Raw genomic sequence first — 16,290 nt, forward strand, 5'->3', positions numbered from 1 at the left:
TTTTTGCCTCTATATCTGGTTTCTAGAGGGACACAGCTATAGGTATTGTAATGAGTAAGCTATTATCATGTTTTAAGTACAGTAAGGAAAAAATGGCTAAAAATAACTTCAAGTCCCCTGGTCCTTGGCAGAGTGTGGGGGAAGAGCTGCTTCAACAGACTTTGTAGGATCCATGTGCAGTATCTATTTACACTAACGCAGGAGAGTTGAGAGACTTACAAGACTATCGTGTTGAGATTTTGCAAGTTATCAATAAGGATTTATTGACTTTGTGCAGGATGAAGCTTGCAACTTTTTTGTGTGCTTGCATGACAATGACGTGCCTATATAAACTTCTAATACCAAGTTGTTATATCATGACTACATTACTAGGTGATCTGTTTATTCTTGAGTTTCAAATCTGCCTAGCAGACCTCTTTTTTTTTTTTTTTTTTCTAGGACTCTACTATAACAGAATATTAATGTGGTTTGGTGGGGTTTTTGTTTCGTTTTGGGGTATTTTTTGGCTGGTTGGTGTGGGGGGTTTTTTGTGCTCACCCTTGACAGGTCTGCCTGTACCAAATTTACTGTCATTGTTAAGTTGCAGATTTTTCCTCACGTAGTGTTACAGGAAGCATCCCTTCATGCTGCGTAGGTAAAGATTTTATTTTTAAGAGAAGCCTATGGGGAAATACTCCATTATTACTTATTTCAGCACTGCTTCGTGAACAGCATGTAGTCAGAAGTTAAAATCCTCTGTCATCTTATTCAATATGTTTAGTAAGATGAAACTTAAATCCTGTTCTCAATAGCTATTAAAATACTGCTTCCATAATTAATCTAAATTAGAGACTTAATATCCTTTTTAATGAGTTTTTGAAAAATGCAGTTGCTATAAAGTAACACTTTTTATCTGCCTTTTTAAAAGCTAGAACAAAGATGGATTAAATCGGGTGGGATTAATGTAAATTATTCCAAATTAAAGTATATATGCACACCCCTGTTTCTTCTCCTCTCATTTACTGGTTCTGGCAAATGCTAGTTAGACTGTAATATTGTATCAAACCAAAACTACTATTGTGTGACTTATGGCAGAATAGAAAGCAGCAAAAAATCTCAGCAAATTCAGATGTTCTTCACTTCTAACATAGCTTGTGTTCCACTTCACAGTCCCAAGAATTTTGAGTTGTGGGTTTATGTAAACCTTGACTGATGTTGCTTCTTGGTGTTTTGTTTTACACATTGATAACACAAATGTGATCGGAATTGAACAGATACAATCTAAAGGACAGTGTTTTGGCTTGCATCTCTCCTGCAGTAAATTGAATGTAGGAAAAACAGATACGTCTGGGCTGCATCTAGGCTGAGCAGACAGCCTGAAGAGACAGCAGACCTTGTGTTTTATTTTAATTTACAGTAGGATCCCAGCATAATTACTGTAGCTGCTGAGCTCAAGGTTAGATGCGTGTTAGTGGCAGATGTGAAGAGTAGGACTCTGGCCTCTTCCATCGTGAATATGAGCAAGTGAGCAAAGTCTGAGAAACAGTTTGCAGTAGCTGCAAAAGCAAGCTGTGGGTTTCATGAAACAACATGAAAATTACTTGATGGCTTTTTTCGTGAATGGGTGTTTGAAGCGTTATTGCCTCTAACTCATGATCACTTCTTTTGAATTTTGGGCAATCATAATGAGACTATTGTGAGATATTAACTTGGTTACTATATGTTTGGTTGAGTTTTTATTGGACTATTTTAATAAGTAAGATCTTTTTCCTTTTTGATATATAAGAGGGGAGAATATTTTCTCAAGGAAATAATAATATTGATCATATGCTTTGTCAGTAGTTACTTGATCATCTGTTTTCCTAAGTATATCTGAAAGGCAGGAAAAAAGTTATAATTTTAACTGTATTTTAATATTTTTCAGCATGCAGCAGACTTGGTGAAGACAGTGGCATCTCGTTATGATGAATATATAAATGTTAAAGATCTGGTTGACAAGATCAACCGTGCACTTACAGCTGCCAAAAAAGACAATGACTTCATTTACCATGACCGGGTTCCTGACCTGAAAGATTTGGAGTCCATTGGAAAAGCCACTCTTGTGAAGTCTACTCCAGTTGTTGTTCCCCTCAGTCAGAAATTCACGGGTAAGAGAAGTGTGTGGAGTGCACAGGATAATTGTTACCTTGTGAAACATGGCCACCAGAATTCATTTGTACCATGAAAGAGTAAATGTTTACTTTTTAATTGTATTAAGGGTACAGCAATGTTTTTGAAAGTGCCATTTGTCTCTTCCAGTTTGTTCTACTACTTTATGATAAAAAGTACTGGAAGAATAAACCATGGTTGAAAAACGTTATCTGTAGTGTGCACTTCCCTTTAAGATGTTTCTCAGATTTTCTCAGCAACTGTATTTTCTATACGAAACCAACCTTTTTAATTTCAGAAGGGACAGTAGTATAAGGGAAGGGTATTAAATTGTTCAATCTTAACTAACCTAGTTGTTGGCCTTCCATAAAGCTGAAAAATTTCAGTTTGACTGTACAGGGGAGTTTTGAGAAATGGTCCTCTCTTCCTTTTCTCATTTTCTTCCTTTAAAGAAGCAAAATTAGAAATGAAACCTTAAGGAAAGTCTGATTTGTAATCCTACAGTTGTTTTAAATATAATGCCTTTAAATTATACCTCAATTTCAGTCTTAAAAACTAAAATCTTACCTAAAGACCTGTAGAAATAGATATTTTTTTTAAAGAAGTCTTGAGGAGTGGGGGAGAGTATCATAAACTGTTTAGATGAGTCTCTGTAGTACAGTGTGTACAAAAGAGCTGTGACGATGTTTGTGTCTTTTTACGTCATGGTGTAACTTGAGTAATTATGTTTTAATTGCAGACCTGTTTGAGAAGATGGTTCCCTTGCAAGTTCAGCAATCTGTGAGTGTGTATAACCAGAGAAAGGCAGATCTTGTGAACAGGTTAATAGCCCAGATGAGAGAAGCCACAAATCTGGCAAATGGGTAAGTATTGTTAAATACTTCTTAAATTTCTCAAGAGGAGTTATGGGCCAGCCTATAAACACTGGTTGTGTTGCAGCCTGCAGATGCCCAGGTTACAGCAGTGGTTTTTTTATTACTGTATGGTAGGCTGGCAAACTTAAGCCATAGCAGGAGTATTTAGAACTACTTTTCTGCAGATTTTAAGTCTGAAAGCATATTAAAAACAAGTAGTGTTTAATTTTCTTCAGTCTTTCTGCATTTTTTAGGGATCTGACACTTGTTCAGAAAAAGTTCCAGTACCATTAGTCTAGAAGAATTTTCACATTCCAGTGGTCAGCTTCATTGTAACAGTGACTCAATGCATGATATTTTTCCCCAAAAAATTTTGTTCTTTAAAATAAATTATAATAAAAAATTTGTATCAAGCTGAAAGATAAGAACGAAACTCAAGGCAGTTGGTTCTTTATTTACCAGATAGTTACTACTGAAAATGTTTGCCTTATTTTGTAAGTGCTAAAAGACTAGGATTTGCTTAGCTCTTTAACAGCTTTGAAATGTATTTTTGGTGAAGTATACACTAGGAATAAGGCTAGTTTTCAGTTTGAAACTTCTGCCTGGGACTACGTTATACTGTTCCCATTATAATTGACTGTGATTGTTTGGACAGCAGTTTTAGTTGCAGGATAAAACCATCTAATAGTACAAACAAGTTGCTGTTCCACATGTTGACTTTTTCAGTGTGTTGGCTTCCCTCAATCTTCCTGCTGCTATTGAAGATGTGTCTGGTGATACTGTTCCTCAGTCTATTTTGAACAAGTCTAAGTCCGTGATTGAACAGGGAGGAATTCAGACCGTTGATCAGCTGATCAAAGATCTGCCTGAACTGCTACAAAGGAACAAAGAAATTTTAGATGAAGTAAGCTCAGCAACCGCTAAAGCTAAAACATTCTTAAAAACACCACCACTGAACTTTTTCTCTTTAAATGGCAATAGAAAAAGTGCATGATTATCCAAAGTGCTTGTAACTTTAATAGCACTTTAAAAATATGCCATTTAAGTGTTTAGTCTGTACAAAAACTGTGCTGTCACATGTGGATGTTCCCTTAGAAGTGTTTTGTTTTAAAAATTGTTGGGAGAGGAAGCATTCTAAATTTTGGTGATTTGTGTTTTCCATGCCTGTTTTTTATTTGCCAAAATAAGTTTTATAAAGGACGTATAAGCATTCTTGATGCTTTCTACACTAGCTTTGTAGCTTTTTCATGTTTAGAACAGTTTATAATGCATGTAACGTTTAACTTCTGTAGTCACTAAGATTATTAGATGAAGAAGAAACTACAGACAATGACTTGCGAACAAAGTTCAAAGAACGCTGGCAGAGAACACCATCCAGTGAACTCTATAAGCCTTTAAGGGCAGGTAAAGTTCATGTTTCATGCTTTGGATTCTGGGGGACCAGAATCTGGGTTCCTGGGGGAAACCAGGGATGCTCTAAAAATGTCCATTCTCATTGTGTAAATTAGTTTTTAATGCTCTCTGATATTACCTTTAAAGTTACAAATTTTGGTTTAGGAGAGGTTATGCCAAAAATAGCCTCATTGCAATCTGCACCATTATTTGGAGTTGAGAGATGATGTGATAGCAGAGTATTTGCTGCTGCTTTTGCACCCCTGGAGTGCACATGCATGCTTAAGTTTCAGAAAGCATATGTAATGAAAAATGGGTGCCTTCCTAAGAATCTGGTTGCAATTACCTCTTAAATACTTCAGTATATTTTTCTTTGTATATTAACATCCTTTTTTGTATTTCCCATCAAGGTGTTCTTTTTGATTTGGTGTGTTGTTTTGGGTTTTCCCCCTGTGGTTAGTCAAACTGCTTAGGGCCATCACTGTAGGATGTCTTCTGTGCAGTTAATATGTATTGTTTTGAAGCTAACAAGGAACTGGTGCCACTGCCGGCATGTTCAGCAAAGTTACAGGGTTTAAATCTGGGGAGTAGTTCAAACCAGCGTTCATTCATATACTTTTGTATGCTTCTCTGGAGAATTAATGTAGGTGCCTAATTTATGATCTACTTAAAACATAACTTAAGCTTAAGTTTTATTTATAAGTCTTAATAATGTCATAATGCACAGGCTTGTAAAAACATATGAAGATTTGCTGAAAAGCATGAAAACTGCTCTGGTGCAAGATTTGGGATAAAATAAGTCTTGAAATTATATGAACACCCTTTTTTTTCCCCTCCCACCACCAGAGGGAGCCAATTACCATAATATTTTGAATAAAGCTGTGCAAGCAGATGGCCAAGTCAAAGAGCGCTATCAGTCTCACCGGGATACAATTGCGCTTCTGTGTAAGCCGGAGTCAGAACTCAACGCAGCTATTCCTTCAGCCAACCCAGCAAAAACATTACAAGGAAGTGAGGTAAAGGGTTGAAATTTGCCTCTATTTTGAATAGAAGTGTTATTAGTCTAGCAAAGTAAAATTACATTAATTGGTGTGGTCGCTGGTCCTTAGCTGCTCTTGTTTCTGTCACAATTGATGCAGAAGGCAACAGCATTTGGAAAAGACGTTTTCTTTTTTGTTTAATATCTTCTCAAGTATATTTTTTCACATGTAGTGTGAGCAAGTTCAATCACCGTGGACAGCAAGACAGCAAGGAACAATCTTTGAATATTTTTGTTGTTCAGGGTGGTGGGGTGCAGTGCTCAGGTTTTTGGGGCAGTTAGGCAATGTAAAAGGCACAGCTCAGTATTTTAAAGTATTAGGCAATTACACCAATGTGCTTTCCAAGAAAGTCATGGCTCATCTGCAGCAATATGATAATCTTTCTCATGGGAGTGGTTTGAAGTCAGTGTTTTTGACTGCCATTTTTAGAATATCCTATTGGAAGGTATCTGGTCAGTTTTTTTAAAAAGAAAGATTTAAAAATCCATGTAGTAATTCAGTGTAATTAGTAGAAGCAAATCTTTAGAGGAGAATATAGCTTCAGAAATGCTTGAAGGTCATTGTTTTGTTGTCTTTGTTCTGTCCTGGTTTGTCATCTTAAACAGTTATAAACAAATATTCATGCAGTAGTACTGCAAACATCAGTGAAGAGTGCAAGATGGAAAGAAGTAATAAGAGTATACTTCTGCAATAATTCCTCTGAACATGCTAACTTGTGACAATTTTTATTGCTTAGGTTGTTAATGTCCTAAGAACATTGCTGGCCAACCTGGATGAAGTTAAGAAGGAGAGAGAACAACTGGAAAATGACCTGAAATCTGTAAATTTTGACATGACAAGCAAATTCTTGACTGCACTTGCGCAGGATGGTGCTATAAATGAGGAGGCTATCTCTGTGACTGAGTTGGACAGAATTTATGGAAGTTACACACAGAAAGTGCAAGAGTCCTTGAAAAAGCAGGAAGAACTTCTCAAGAACATTCAGGTACAACACCTTGTATGTCTTCCTCTTAAACTAAGGAGCAATGATTCCTCTACTTCTCCAGTGCTTTAGAAATCTCACTTCGCTTTCTACTCCGTTTTGCTTGTTACTCTGTCATAGGCCAGTTGATACTCCTTTATTCCTCTGGTCACTGAAAATACAGGGTGGGTTTTTGCGTTTGGTTTTTTGTGGCTTTTTTTTCTTTGTGCTTGCTCATAAAAGAAAAATTTAATGAAAATTGCCCAAGGTTGATTTATAAATTCAGCCTTACTTTGTCAGTAATGCTAGAGTACCTGAAATATCTGACAAAAGAGGAAGCCTTAGTGCTTGGACAAGTGACTGTAGTGGCATGAGTAACGATTGGGCCTATTCATGCACAAGACTCCTTGCAAGAATAGAAGACTTTTCCAAAAGGGGAAAAAATTGTTTTTAAATGACCACATGTTTATCAAAGATTTTTTTAATGTACTTTTAAAACCTTGATGGGTATAACACTGTTGTTTGAATGTCCCAGAGTGCAAGTTTGGCTGCTTCTGGCAGATGAGGTAGTCTTCTTAAGTTTGCTTGTTTAAATTTCCCAAAAGAAATGAGATGTAGGTGATCCTTCTGTTGGTTGCCACTTCCCTGTCCTTTTAATAGCTTGCCAATGTCAGCCAAATTTGAGGTAGCGCTTCTTAAAAATACTAACTTTCAATATGGTTTTATGAATATCAATGGAGGGTAGTACAGGAGAGAGCCTAATTAGTGTAGCCTCCGGAAGAGAATCTGCAGTATGAACTTGAGAATTAGCTGAAGGCAGCCCACAACAGAACACATAATTAGCTGATACCTACTGCTAGTGAATTAATATATGCTTAGTTCTGAAATAGCCGCTGAAATCTGCACTTGGCAGATAGCAAGTATTAGGAAGTACAATGGCTGGAAGGTGAGGAAAGGCAGGTATCGGGGAAAGGGGGTGAGAGCAATGAGTAAGAGGGAAAAAACCAAAAGATACAGAATCGTACACGGACCTAGGTTGCATTAGTTTCACTGCTTATTTCTTTTCCCCTTTTAAGAATGCACATCAGGATTTTTCAAAGATGAAACAATCAAGCAATGAATCTAATTTAAGAGAAGAAGTTTTGAAGAACTTAGCGGTAGCAAATGACAACTTTGTGGAACTCGTAGCCAATTTAAAAGAAGGCACAAAGGTATGGTAAAGCTTAGAGGATTGGAAGAACTTTTTTATTTGCTCAATGAGATGTGAATCAAAAATTGTAATAAACTACAGACATGCTAAATGAGAGGTACACTTTTGTGAGGATTTTAGTACTGAAGTAAGGGCAGCTATTTACTTGAATTTTGATTGTTTAGACAGCTGTGAAATGCTTCTTTGTTCCTATCTAAAAAGTAAGCTTTTCTGAGCATTGCTGTATATTAAAATAGGAAAAGGTGTTAATTACAGCTAAGTAACTGATGCTGAAGTACCCAGATGAGCCATTTTATCTGAAGAATTTTCATCTGTTCTCCCATGGTATTTAATCACCTTATCAAGTTTGTTTTATATACTGCTACTGCATACATGAGGAGACATGAGGAGGGCTTTATTTAGCTTGCTTTTTTTGATCTGGCCTTCTGGAAGGTGTTTTACTGCTTCTGTATTAAATACTGTTTGCTGGTTTATGGATAGCTCACTAGAGGAAAAAAAATAACCTTGAAGTCTGTATAAATGAAATGTGTGGAACTGATTGAAGGCAATAAAATTAGAGTAAATTAATTATCCTTTAAAGATAAATAGTTAATCATCAGAAGTGATATAGTTCTCGTTTTAATGTTTTCTAGTTGTCTTAAACTATTTTCATATTTACACATACACAGATGTAAAAATATCATACAATTTTTATATATATTACAGGGATGGACAACAACTGACTAAGTTGTTTTTGAAAAGTAGAATAAACTGCACTCACAAACTTTACTGGAATGGCAGGTTCTGGGCACCGTAATAATACAATGCCTGTAACTAGATCAGTATGCAGAAACATGCTAGCATGGAGTCTGACAGTACTGACTGTTATGTGTTTGTTCTTCCCTAGTTTTACAATGAGCTGACAGAAATCCTGCTGAAATTCCAAAACAAATGCAGTGACATTGTCTTTGCTCGCAAGACTGAAAGAGATGAACTGCTCAAGTAAGATTCCAATCTTTTAAGTGTTGTAGAAATTTTTAAGTATTTATCAGAAATTAATATTTGGGGACATGTTCATTATGGTACTTAGTGAAATGAGAGGGAGATGAGGTATGTTAAGACTATCACCTCTTTGCCTTAATGCTATATCCCCACTCTACCCCTGAAGAAAGAAGAAAGTAATAGGAGAAATAAATAAAAAAATCTACTTTGAAGTCTGCTCTGCTGTTCCTCTGTACAATTCAGCATGAATCTGTTTCATCTTACCATGATTTCACTGCCAGTTCTTTTTGGCATGTGTTACTAATTTTATTTTATTCTCTCCTTTGAACTTCTGATTTCTGCACCTTGCCTCTGCTGTCGTTTTGGTTTGAGAAGTTAGATAAATGCTTCAACATATGATTGCCTTCCATGTGCCCAGTAAGGTGGGGGGAAAAAAATTGGTATTCCACCTCTGCTCTGTAGTCTGACCTAGTGAGATACTTTATCATTGTTCAGATATGCGGGTTGTCTACACTGCTGGGGAGAGAAGTAGATTTTGTCCTTCATATGAAAGTGTCCGATGTTGTACCTCACATATGATCAGGCTAGTATAGCATGCTTCAGCTGTGACTTATAGGTTCTCCTCTTAAGAGGAAATCATAACTGAAAACACTTGTCTTTTAATCACTATTCTTTAGCAAAACGCATAGCCTTTTATAAAAAGGGTTAGTTGTTACTGAAGTTTCAGTTGGTGAAATTGCAGTTATTCTGTGCACGTACCATGTTGTGAATGGGATGCTCAGCCCTCAAATTTTACCTTTCCTAACCTCGTCCTTTGTAGAACTGTTCTTTTTCAGTTGCCCATTACTCTTGTAAATTAATTCTTAGTAACTCTATGCAACCCCTTCCACCTCTCTTCTACTTCCTACATTCGTGCAGTTTGGAAGCTGTAGGCTGTCTAACCAAAGCTTAGGTCTGAATATCTCACGTATCTAATATGTTAACATTCGGTGTTAAAGTTGTAGGTTTAGTGTTGATATTCATCACCCCAAGATTCAGCTATCTTTTGCTGCCTCATGTGTTAACTGTTCACTGATGTGAAACCCCGTCAAGGTTAGGGGCAGCAATAAGATCTGGGATATTTGTAGCGTATGTCTACAAAATGTATTTCTCAGTGTGCCCAACGCACAGTTTGAGTGAAAAAAATGTGTGTTTTGCCCCTTCCCCCTGCCTCTCCCACCCCAATGATAAGAAAAATACTGACTGGGGGCTTCATCTTCACTTAGTGAAAATAAATTTGTTTAGATGGCTTCCCATTCAGATTCCTGCCCTCATCCCATAATGATTGCCCATTGGAAGATCAGTTTTAAGCTTCACATTAAATGTGTTTGATCACTTTGTGGTCAAAATATACTCTAATCTGGTACCAGCGTTCTGTAAGCCATTGGTCTTTGCAGCACAATTCTAAGAAGAAAATTGCTACTCCATCCCTTCTGTCATCTTCTAAGATGTTAAGTTTTGGTTTTGTTGGTTTCAGTATAATAGTGTTGAGTAGTTACTCCATTTTCTGCAGCAAAGTTTGAGATATGTATGCCCACATATGAAACAAAGCATCAGGATAGTATTTCCAGCTGCTTCTCCGTCATTCGTTTGTATTGCAGGTGTAACTGGGAGGACAGCTTTCTTGGAGTTTTCGTTGCAATCTTGGTTTTCCTACCAAGTATCTACAAAAGTTGCCAGTTCTGTTCTCTTTCTCTGTAGCTCCCCTTTGCGTGCTGTATTATAGGAACCTGTAGTTTGTTGTTAACTAGACTGTACCTTTGTCAGTCTCCCTTGTGTTCTCTTTCAGAATGCCAGTTATCAAGTTCTAGCTGTTACGTATTGCTCACCTATCATTTTTACACAGAATTGTCTGAAATTTTAAATGCTTCCTAAAGTATCTCTGAAGAATCTGCCCAAACTCAAATATTGAGTCTTTGCATTGAGAAATCCACTACGTTCTTCTGCGTACATAACTTAGAACTGGGTTCATGGTGTTTTCATGACAAGCTGACTGTAAAATTATGCTGTGTAATGGTAGCTTGTAGTACAAGAGGACACCAAAGGCTCCTTATATCCTACCAAAGTATCTTACCAAGAGTCATTCCAACAGTAGAGGTAACAGAATAGAGAATTTGAAAGCTCATGTGCTGAGCCATTCAGATTTTCTCCAGGGGTTTTTTGATAGTAATGGTCACCTAGATAGAAATGATATTGCGGACTACCTAGCGGACTTCTCTTCTAATTAACAGTTCTGTTAGATGTGTGGTATTTGCATGCAACGTTATTTAATTTAGGGCAATCTACAAGCAATATGACATTGCTTTTCTTCTGTATTTGAGAATCTCTTTATATGTCAAAACTACTGAAATTTACTTTTATCCTTTTCCATAGCCTTGAGGTTTCCGTAGGTTCTCAGGAAGGCTTCCAAGTTGCTAAATATTCTGACTATTCTGTAATTTCTGATTCCAAAGCTTTTGGCTAATTCAGTGATCTATACCCAGTGTTGAGTTGGAACATCAAGACATTATTAGAAAATAAATTTAACAGTTAATCAGAGGATTGCCTAGAGGATTGTTTCTGTGGAAGTGATTTGGACTCCGAATTGAGTTTGAGCTAGCTCAAAAACCATGCTTTAAATACTAGATTTACTGTTGCATCTTTGTTACACACTTCAGCAAGCTAAGCTAAAAACAATTATTAAACTAAGCTGTGTGTTTGCTTGTTTGTTCTTAATAGAGATTTGCAGCAAAGCATTGCTAAAGAACCCAGTGCTCCCTCTATTCCTCTGCCTACATATCAGACCACATCAGCTGGAGGAACTAAGCCTGCTGCATCGTCGACTCCTACTCCAGCACCCAGAACCATGGTGGTAAATATATGCTACAGAATTAGTGGGTTGAAAATAGAAGGTCCATACTTTGAAACTCCAAACTGATTTGTAATTTGTATGTATCAGCCTGTAATGTATTGGTGTATTTGGAAATGTTCTGAAGTGAAATAGAGGGCAAAGTGTAAAGGCTTTGCAGAGAGGTGTATTACGTACTATCAGTTTTTATAATTTAGAGATTTGAAGTGGAAAGCTTATTGATTTTTAGACACTTCACATTATTATCTCTATAGGGTAAACATAGAATGCCATTTAAAATGAAAATGAAGATCAACCAATCATATAACCACAGCTTTTGATTCCAAGACTTCCAGAAAGAAGCTCCAGCTTAAGTCACTTTCTCTTTTTAGGGGACTAAACCACAGCCACCAGCACGGCCACCACCACCGGTGATTTCTGCAGCAAGTAGTTCCTCTTCTGCATCTGCACCCACGGGAACAGCTGCAGCTCCTGCTGTGGCTCCTGCTGTGGCTCCTGCTGCAGCTCCTGCTGCGGCTCCTGTTCCAGGAGCCAGTGCACCTGCAGCAAGCACTGCACCTTCACAGGCACAGGGACCTCCTTACCCAACTTATCCAGCTTACCCAGGGTAAGCTATGGGAGTGCTTAAGCAGTTCTTTGTTATCGCGTTATATAAAAGCACTTGTTTGTTGCACATGATGTTTTTAAATCAGTTATTGTTATAATTGAAGATGCGTTTAATGTTTGAGGCAAAATAATTTTTGTTGTTCTAATCATGTAACTGTTGTTGGAATAATTTGCTGGTACCGTTTCTGTTCAGTTTAGGTTTTTGTAATTCAGCTTTTTTAAAGGAGAAGGGAAATAGGACTGCAGTTGCTTAACTGTGATTTGTGGACTATTGCCAGCCCTTGCGTAATCAGTTGTGGTGGTGTTTATCTCGAAAGTGTTGGCATATCTCATTTTTTCAAATCTTGGTATCCTGCTAAAGATAATGAAAAATGCAGAAAAAATTCCGGTTGAGTAGCATGGTTTCTTCTGATGCTTCTTTCCATCTTTCTGGAGTCATCATAAGGAATTGAAGGCAGCTGCTCGCTCACTCAGTAGCAGGCTCAGCGAATGTTAAAATATGTAAAATGATATTAAACATAATTATTAATTAAGAAATTCTTAATAAATTCTCAATAAATTAAGAATTAATTTAGATCAGTTCTAGTTCCAGCAAGTTGCCTTTACTCCACCTTCTGTCTGCATTTGTTTCACACATTATGATTTTTTCATGTTTGATTCTTGAAAGTTACCACACTTTATGCTGCACAAAAAAGAAAATGAAAGGAAAGCATTTGTAGTGATTGCATGTCTTTTTGTATCTGTAAATGGTTGTTACTTGCAAATTAACATCATTGGTATTTTACAACTAAAATATACTCTTTTTGCCCCCACGCACAGGTATTGCCAGATGCCAATGCCAATGGGCTATAATCCATACATGTATGGTCAGTATAATCTGCCATATGCACCCTCGCCTGTGTATCAAAACCCTGGACAAGCACCATATCTGCCACCTCAACAACCCGGATACCCTTTTCCTCAACAGCCTTATTACTCTCAGCAATAATGTGTCTGCAGAGAAGTTCTGCTTGCAAAAATTTGGGAGAAATTGGCAATAAGCGTACTAAAACTTCTAGCTTCAGTTAATGTACCATACTGAACTGTATGCAGTCTGTAACTCCTGTTTCTGTTAACTGCTCAAAAATGTCTAGATCAGGTTTTGATTACACTAAACACTTTGAAAGGCCTGCTGCAGTGGTCTAGACTGTAGACTAATGCCAGAATTAGAGCCTAATTGAGTGGTCTGAAACTGTACACTACATGTTGTATAGACCAAAATATTTCCTTGCAAAAATCCTATGAGTAACAAATGGGTTCACATGAGAAAAAATGAAGCAGTGCGTGCACTGGGTGTGATATATTCTATGGAACCATATAGCTTTTCCTTCTATACTCTGTTGGTTTGTATTTTGGGGGGTTTAGTTAAAATATGCTATTTTGTCTAATAATCAAGGCTTTCTAAATCATAATTTACTTTTGGATCCACCTTCTCAAGGGATTAATAACCTTGCACTACATTTTGCATTAGGTAGTGAAGAATGCAAGTTTGTGGTTAATGGCTTCTACCAAATATTTACTAACCATCTTTCAGTTTTGGGTTTTTTTTTTTTTTTTCAAATGCACTTGTCTAGTGAGGGACTCAGCGTTCCTTTAGCCCTTGACATGAGTTACTTGGTTCAGTGAGACAGTTAATTTCCTGAGTGCTTTCATACAAGGTGTTCTGGCTTTACAGAATAGCTATCACAATACCTATGTTTAATGTTACTCCTTTGTTTTTCTATTTAAGTGCCTGATTAAAATATTGAGGTATATTTTAATGTAGGGGTTTAGAGGGTGCTGGTTACTGTAGCATTTGGGTGGAAACTTCACTGGATCTTGAATACTCTTCCTCGTAAAGAAAGCAGCATGTGTATCCATGTGAGCTCCTTTCTCTCTGTCTCAAGTTCTTCTTGCTGTGTGATCACTGATTACTTTGTGAAGACTCCTTGTCTTTAATGCTCCCTGACCCCATTAGAAAATGCAGATCAAAAGGTAAAAATAAGCATCTCTCCTAGGACAGGAGTATCTAATTCTAAGCAAATTTATTAACGCTGTAGAAGCTATGTTATGTGGGGGAACAGGATGAAGAAGGGGAATACAGCACCGTAGGTACAACCATGTGCAAGGACAAGTGCTTTCCATTTCTTTATAAACATTGCTGAATGGGGTGGCACAGGAACCTCTGCAATTTTTTCCCCCTGATAATAATATTAAAGAGGCAAGTGAAGACAATGAGAAAAAGCTAGGAAGGTGGTAACTGTTTGGAACCAACAGCCAGAACCTGATTTTACTCTAACTGGAAAAACAGTAGTTTTCCACTAACTTCACTGTGTCAATGTGAGCAAGTGCAAGTCTAATGCAACCTCTTAAGTTCTAAACTTCTAGTACACTATGGCCTGTAGATTTTTCAGTTTGCACATTAGATGCATTTGAGCTATTGTGTAAGTAAGTTTGTTTCTAGTGCCTCAATTCACAAAACCTGTTTTAATGCTGTGTTAAAAAAAAAAAAGTAACTAATTCAGCATAAAGATTCCTAGAACTGAGAATTCCTTTTTAAAATTTTGTAGATCTGGGAATCACTGTTAAAACTTTTTTTTCCCCAGTTGTGTTACTGCTTGATTTAGTCTGCTATTATTTGGATATGTATAGAAATCTATGCATTATGTTCAGCTTTCACATGACCATTTTTCTTTTTTTTATTCTAAAGAGAAAAGAAAAATCCAGACACGTGTATGTATCTACTTCTAAGCATGCAGCTGTCATGACTTGGGTTGAAATGTTACCTTGTTCTTCTCTAGTTTATTAAAAAAAAATCAGTTAGAAAACCTGATTTCATGGCTTTTCTCTTTAGTCTTTGGCTTCAGACAAGTGTTACCTTGGAAAGGATGGAAATAAGTTGTGGGCCCTCAAGTAAGTTTGTGCTGTGGTGAAGGCACTCAGTCTATCAGCTACAGCATGAAACGGTAGCCTGTGTATGCGCAGGTGCTTTCCGGTGCAGCTGCTGCTCTGTGATTACAACTGTGCTTAAATCCTGGTAGTTGTGTTCATTTCCAAAACTGATGGAGGGTGCTTCCCTTCGATTACATGAGGAGAAAATGGTAAGGTCCTTCTGCCTTCAGAAACTTTGATTCAAAGTTTGTTTTCATGAGCTCATGTTAGGCTGGATTTCCTATGACTCACAGCAGCACGGGTATTCTGGGCAAGGCCATTAAAGGCTTGTAAGGGCAGTTAACTTTTCCCAGTAGATAAATGGCCCCCATTCTTCTTTAGAAAAAGACTGTGTGTAATACCATGCTTATTGCAATTGCTGTGTGGAGACAAAAGTTTACAATCGTGTCCTTTCAGAGACTTTGAAGTCAAGCATTTATTTTGTCTTGCCTAAAAGCTTTCAGTGCATTTAACGAGAAAAGCAGGTCTTATGAAGCAAACTAATTACGGATCGTTGGTGAAATACCAAACTATTGCAGAGCCAGTCGGTGTTTCCTCCGTTTTTCTTTTTAATGTGGTTTCAGCGCATATGAAAGTGTCTGGTTTCCTGACCACTAATTTGATATTGTCAGCTAATGATGGTTCTTACTGTTGTCCTGAATACGATGTAGGATTGCTTTGATTTGCTTTTACAGCCAATTTGTGGGATCTAGTTTGAATTACACCGAATGTAATTTCAAAGTACCTTGAGGCGGTATTTGGACCTTGATGTTCTGAAACAATGTCACTCTTACCAGGTGGCTGAAAATGGCAAGAAAATTCTTCAGAAAGCAAATTTTTTTTCTCTGAGTTACCTGAGATGTACTTGTTTGTTACTGAAAGTGTTTGGTTCTGAAGTGACTTGCAGCTCAGAACCTGTTTTCTGGCACGTATTTATCCTGACAGACCATTAAAATAAACTAAGCTGAGTGATTGTGTTTTTAAGTTTTGGTTGTATGCGACTGGATGAAGCTACCTACCTGAATTTTCAAGACTTTGCTATGTTTAGTTTAAAATAAACTATTTTGAAAGCTCTAGCTCTTGAAAACATGAGCTGTCATGGTAGAGCAACACTCAGAATTGCTTTTGTGTATTGTTTATGGGGGAAAGATATGGGAGGATTTGGGGTGTTTTTTTAGTGTTGTCGCTTCTAGCTAGCATTAGTCACCTGCTAGCTTTTTAGAATTATTATGACTCGTGAAAGTTGTATTCAAAGTGGTCAGTGATTATTATTTTTAAAAAGT

General features: G+C 37.1%; 1 protein-coding gene across 4 annotated transcripts in view; it reads left to right on the plus strand.

Annotated features, from left to right (window-relative positions):
* PDCD6IP (programmed cell death 6 interacting protein) overlaps positions 1–16,083 on the plus strand; it is a 35,192-nt gene extending 19,109 nt beyond the window's left edge. For 2 of the 4 annotated variants that reach the window (XM_075083535.1, XM_075083537.1), the window contains exons 8-18: positions 1,904–2,126; positions 2,867–2,990; positions 3,708–3,885; positions 4,274–4,385; positions 5,220–5,389; positions 6,150–6,398; positions 7,451–7,585; positions 8,471–8,565; positions 11,323–11,455; positions 11,824–12,059; positions 12,878–16,083. In XM_075083535.1, coding sequence (XP_074939636.1) covers positions 1,904–2,126; positions 2,867–2,990; positions 3,708–3,885; positions 4,274–4,385; positions 5,220–5,389; positions 6,150–6,398; positions 7,451–7,585; positions 8,471–8,565; positions 11,323–11,455; positions 11,824–12,059; positions 12,878–13,046 — 1,824 coding nt within the window. In that variant the 3' untranslated portion in view covers positions 13,047–16,083. The remainder of the gene's footprint in view (positions 1–1,903; positions 2,127–2,866; positions 2,991–3,707; positions 3,886–4,273; positions 4,386–5,219; positions 5,390–6,149; positions 6,399–7,450; positions 7,586–8,470; positions 8,566–11,322; positions 11,456–11,823; positions 12,060–12,877) is intronic. The other 2 variants (XM_075083536.1, XM_075083538.1) reach the window with 1 other exon arrangement.
* The last annotated feature ends 207 nt before the right edge of the window (positions 16,084–16,290 follow it).

The sequence above is a fragment of the Phalacrocorax aristotelis genome, chromosome 2, assembly GCF_949628215.1.
Source record: "Phalacrocorax aristotelis chromosome 2, bGulAri2.1, whole genome shotgun sequence".
NCBI classification, from domain to species: domain Eukaryota; kingdom Metazoa; phylum Chordata; class Aves; order Suliformes; family Phalacrocoracidae; genus Phalacrocorax; species Phalacrocorax aristotelis.